Raw genomic sequence first — 6,176 nt, 5'->3', positions numbered from 1 at the left:
ACATGCTAGCTTGTTTGACTCTTGTATCTTTACTTTTTTCAGCGATCTCTATTCCCATGTTTTAATTATATTCACACTAGTTACCAGTATAATTGACTAGGTCGATACCGTACTTCTCTTTGTTTTCATGCATAAGAAACGTGATAAAAGTTTTCCTGTAAAAATATTTTTGTATGATGACTACTCTATTAGAGTAGTTTGATCATCCGTAAAAAAATGTGTAAAATTTTTTAGTACAGTTTTGCATACCAAAATTATTTTACAATGAAAAAAAGTAAATTATGGTACAGTGCATTATGGAGTGGATTTTACTTGCTACTGCTTTGAAGAGCATGGAATGATAATTCCTCATATTGTAGTATTGTATTGTATTGTATTAATGCTTTACAGTATTATTGTATATTTATCTTGTGAAGTGTGGAAGTTCAGTACATACAAACTGTTTGATAGAAGCCGCTCTTAGACTAATAGAGCATTCACTGTTAATGTTCCTAAGAAATGATGCTAATCTAGGAGTATATAGATTATAGAGGGCGCTAAGTTCTCTTTATAATATCATCTATGCTAGTAGCATAACGAAAGCATAATGCGAACACTGAAGAGCATAATAGCAGAGCCGGCCTTAACCTTAGGCAGGGTAGGCAGCCTACCTAGGGATGAGGGGCTGAGGGGACCTCCGAACACCAAAAAAGGGCCTCGGCAGGGGCAGATTTAGGGGGGTTTCTGGGGTTTCCAGAAACCCCCTCTGAAATAGTGCACGCCTCTACAATTTGACTGGGAGATAAAAATTACAAAGAGTTATACATACTGTATTATATTATGGCTTTTTCTATAGAAAAACTTCAACTTCATACTTTTACCTTTGAAATCACCTTCACAGCGTTCAAAAGCACATAGCAATCTTTTCGATTTTTTTTGGTCTTCAACTTGCAGCCAGGCTGAAGTTGCAATTCCAGAGAACCAGAAACCCCCTCTGAAAATTTCTAGATCCACCCCTGCTCAGGCTTACGAATTACATGCACATCTATAATATAACGCTATTCATACAGCCAATTTCCCTTATGCAGCCATACACTAGTGGACAGTTCTACTGTACTCCCAGGCTATGAATAGCCTTCTATCAACTCATACCATTACAGAACAAGCACTTGCATCGTCATAACAATAGCACGCAGGAATATTCTCTATTATTCTACTCACGTGCAGAACTGATTCATGTGACAGTGAGTATTTAAAAACTAATAATGGAGGGACAGTGCTGTGATGGTTTGGAGCATAGGAGAGACATGGATTTCTTGTAGTGTCTGTTCGTATTGTGACCGATGTATGTGAATTGTACATTACTTAGGAAAAGGTGTACACTATATTAGCCGTGGTTTGTTGTAGTTTGGCTGTTCACCATTTTGCGCCTTGATTGTGCTGCTTTGGCGCATCCTTCATTTCGTGTCTCTGATTTGGTGCAACTGCGTGGTTCTGTAGTAGCCACACTGGATGGAAATTAACACTATGGTTGCAGTGAAGTATTGTTCATGATAAAGATGATTGAGAGGGTGAGGCACTAGTTCTTCGATCGCAAAGGTCCCAAGATGAGCTAGCTGAAGAGCTGGAAGATTGCCATACAATGCTATAGAGCTGTAAAGATATCTGTATATTATAGTTACACAAACACTTATGGGATAGAAGCAAAGCTACAAAAACAGCAGCCATACATACATGTATAGCTAGCGTAGCTACGTAGAGCTGTGCAGTCCATGCTGTAATGCATAACAAGCTTATAAATGTATGCGAAGGCCCTACAAATGGGCAGTACCTTGACTGTTAGGGGGGCCTCTAACTTTCACTTTGCCTAGGGTCTCCAGAATGTCAAGGCTGGCCCTGCAAAATTTTTGGTAAATTCCTAAAAGTATTTTGGACAAAATTTTGAGCATTGCTTCTCACCTCCCCTCCCCTTGAGTCGAAGGCTTGTACAATATGTGACCCATTCTAGGAAATGGGTCTTGTTGCCTATGTATTTAAAAGTTTCGAGAAGTGCCAGTTTTAAGCATTCAGTGTGTTGTAGCTTGCCAATGGTTGAAGCTACGTACGTGTACCAAATTTTCACACATTTTATATACACCAATTCCTTGCTTTCCATATCTTCCACTGTTAAAGTAGTCAACAGAAAAGTTGTCTTCTGCCATTTTAGATAGTTTTTAAACTGAGGTTGACTGTAAAGGGGTGGGAGGCAGGGGCGTGGAGGAGTGTCAAAGGCTATTTAGAAATCTTGAAGAGAAAGGCATAAGGGTGAATTATGCCAATTAAGTTATAGGCCATTCAGGCGTCAAAACTACCTAAAATAAAGGACATTTACAGCACAGGTCTTCATTCAACACCATGACACTGTACAGCCACATACAGCCATCCCCTGCCAGACTGGCCAGAGCTCCAGTAAGGCCCCAGACCACTTGTACGGATCACCACTGTGCTTGGGAAAAGCAGACCACTGAAGTCTAGCTGATGTTCATAATGAAATTTGATCGTTTATTTACAGTATGTAGCTGCTTTATATATGTTCTTGGTGAAAAATCAAAAATCTGCTGTCATGGGCGATAAGCCCAGTTTTCCCAGGCCCAGTCACATAATTATATTGATTGTTTTCAATACCTGCCATCATCATTTCATCTTGATTCGTTCCTCCATTTTCTAATGTAAAAGTGATAAATTGATTCAATACAGTACACATGCAGACATTCATACACAATATGTATATGTACGTGCTGTATAGCAGGGACCACAAAGGAGTAGGTGTGGCCCACAAAATAACATCACCCAAAAACCAGCCTAAATTATCCCTTTCAATGATGAGGTAGTATTGGCTAGGCAAAACTAAGCCCAAGCAAGCCTTCAGATCAACCTGAAGTGCTTTCAACAAGTTGCTACAGAATATGTTAAAATTATTTAATGGAATTTTCTAGTGACTGACTGACTAAGTATTAAACTGACTGATACCTTCGGACGAGCATAACTCGATAACGGCTAAGGCTACGGACTTGATTTTTTCAATGTTTGATGTCGCTTTGGCCCGAGAGGTGCCTTTCGGCATACTGCAGTACGTACAATGCATTCTTTATGGATTTACCAGTGTCCTCCTTTGTGTCCCATTCATCTTTGCTGACAGCAAAAAGTATTGATTTGGCAGTAGCACGTGATGGCTTCCCTTTGTAATGGGAACTGCCCGTATTTTTAATAGTGGCTATTCTGACTGCAGAGGTGCTTTTAGAACAGTTCTTGATTCATACTGCTGTGTAATAGGTTGAACATAGCCGACAACAAAGCATAATGGATATTTCACTTTTCACACGATAATAGTGCTGTATATTTATTACAGCAACATGTGCTGCAGCCTTAGGTTAGGTAATCCTAAGGCTGCAGCACATGTTGCTGTCAGAACTTCAGTGCTGGTCACTGTAAAGTGTTAATAATAATTAATAAAAAATACTTTAGGTTAAAAGAAAAAAATCAATCCCTCCTGGAGGAAGACTGAGTGTGGCCCCAACTAGACATTGGGTGACCTGCAGTTCGAATCCTGGGGTTGGAGGGATTTTTTTCCCTTACTTTGGCCTCTTTTCTGTTACACCTTATCAGTCATTAAGTCTAAGTCCTTGAAATTAGATTAGGTAATCCTAAGGCTGCAGCACATGTTGCTGTCAGACCTTCAGTGCTGGTCACTGTAAAGTGTTAATAATAATAATTAATAATAATAATAATAATAATTGATATAACTGGGACGCAAGGCACCATTTCTTTCTTTTGCATATCTTATAAACTCTGGCTGGCCATGGTACATTTAAGTTAAACAATAGCTGACTATGGTACATTTTACATGTACCATGGCCTTCATGTGGGAGTTGTACCGCCAATTTCATAAAATCTTAAGCCAAAATCGATTGTGGGGATTTATTATTGGTCACATGATGAAAACCATGCATCCAATTTTACATCCTACAGTATAGCACTCAGATGGAAGCAATTTGTCACTCTTGCCATCGTATGAGTTGAGAAATGTTGGTTTAAGGTGAGAACAAGCGGTTCACCACATTTTTAAATACTGACCATGCCCACTTTTTGAGCAAAACAAGATAAGCACTCTACAGCATAGCTTACCCCTACAGGTGTTTAGTAAATGTTGTAAACAGTCTGTAAAATGATGCAACGGCTTTAAAATACTTGTAACATCGCTTAGTTGAACTTTTGCGTGATATCCTTAGGACTTGCATGTTCGTGTTAACAAAATTAATGTAGTCACAATGTTAGCTGTTGCTGTCCCATAATTGAATTTCACAAGTTGGTTGGTCTATATAATAAATTCAGTAGTTGATCTCATATTGGTTTGGGTGTTAATCACCCACAGGCTATTGGCACGGTACATACTGTATCAGTTGTATCATTTTCCCTCATGATTTGTCTGCTATGTATACATACGCCCACACTCTTGGGCTTGACGGCCCTTGAGCTTGGGTGTACATATCAGACAAATCACTCGGGCCTATGATACAACTATTACATACACACACATACACACTCATACTCACACACACACACACACACACACACACACACACACACACACACACACACACACACACACACACACACACACACACACACACACACACACACACACACACACACACACACACACACACACACACACACATACATACTTATGTACATACATACATAACAAACACACACATACATGCATACATACGTATACATAATGTGACACACTACTATTTGTCTTGATAAAAACCAGTTTAACTACAGTTGTAGCACAACGCCAATATTTTTTTCTGTGCCACATACTGCATGCACATTTGTTTATATACAGATCAATTAACAGGTGCAATTATACTGTACAGCTGTATGTAATTACCTTGATTATGTGTACTTCTGTTTAATATATAAGATCCATGTTCACCTACAGTAGCAAAATAATGAAATAGGTTAGTATACCCCCAGGATGACAATAGCTGTAAATAGTGCATTACGTCAACTACAATTACAATACTTTTATATATGTAACTGTATGTATAATATCTCAAGGTGCCTAAGAAAAGAAATTATGTATAGCACCTCATTAGACTATGGTACGCATAGTATGCTTTGAAGTTTGGTCGTTAATGTGGTATTTAAAATCCAGTAGATACCCACAGGTAGGTATCTAAACTGGTTAGATACCCGTGACAAAATTATTTGTCACATGCGCCACATGTTTTGTTTGGTTCCAGTCACAACAGCCATCAGAAATCATCACTAGAGTGTGAAGAAGGCATCGCCGGATAATAGAGATGATTGTATTCATCTAGGAAGCCTACCAGTGAGATGTTTTAACACTAATTTGATCAGGAATCTGCCATTATTGACAGTGACCAGAGCCATACGAGCCATAGTCTAAATTGGTTATCGCCCAAATACACGGTATCTTCGCTATTTTAGAGACCTTCGGAATGGCACATAATCACTTTGGGCTTCGCCCTGGGTGATTATTGTGCCTTTCCTCAGGTCTCTGAAATAGCCAGGATACCTCGATTTGTGCAATAACCTACAATTAACCTTCCAGATATTAAAGCAGTATGTGTAAAGTTTCCAATAAGCAAATGATACCAATTTGACCTGGACAAAATATGACCCCAGATTGCCCAAATAATCTTAAAGAAATTGCCCAAATAATCTTAATGACTTAACCCAGACCCAACTTCTATCCACATAAATGTGTATGCATGCATGTATGCATACATACATACACACATACACGCATACATACACACAAATACATATATACATACATACATACATACATACAAACATACATACATACATACACACACACGCACGTACACACACACACACACACACACACACATACATACATGTACACACTACACATACACTGTACGTACCTCTGTAACTTTTGCAGCAAATGATCAAACATATGACAGCAACAAGAATAATTCCCATTACCAATACTGCTCCAAAACCTACTCCAATAATAAGTCCTGTTGTATTATTACCACCTGTGATAGTTATCAAGCATCAAGTGGCTAAATTTGGAAACACGCTACTTTTTCCCTCTGGATTTGAGAAGGTCTGTAGTCAGTAATGCTTAATAATTTGATCTGTACTTTACTGTTCTA

The 6,176-nt window shown here is 38.7% G+C and overlaps 1 protein-coding gene across 1 annotated transcript in view; it reads right to left on the bottom strand.

Annotated features, from left to right (window-relative positions):
* LOC136262615 (uncharacterized) overlaps window positions 1-6,176 on the bottom strand; it is a 33,794-nt gene that overhangs the window by 14,362 nt on the left and 13,256 nt on the right. Inside the window, exons 6-8 of the mRNA XM_066057007.1 lie at window positions 5,943-6,056; window positions 4,916-4,960; window positions 2,644-2,682 (exon numbers count right to left, since the gene is read on the bottom strand). Of these exons, the coding sequence (XP_065913079.1) occupies window positions 2,644-2,682; window positions 4,916-4,960; window positions 5,943-6,056 (198 nt within the window). The remainder of the gene's footprint in view (window positions 1-2,643; window positions 2,683-4,915; window positions 4,961-5,942; window positions 6,057-6,176) is intronic.

This window comes from Dysidea avara, chromosome 1, assembly GCF_963678975.1.
Source record: "Dysidea avara chromosome 1, odDysAvar1.4, whole genome shotgun sequence".
NCBI lineage: Eukaryota > Metazoa > Porifera > Demospongiae > Dictyoceratida > Dysideidae > Dysidea > Dysidea avara.
This window is presented reverse-complemented; position numbering and strand designations above follow the sequence as displayed.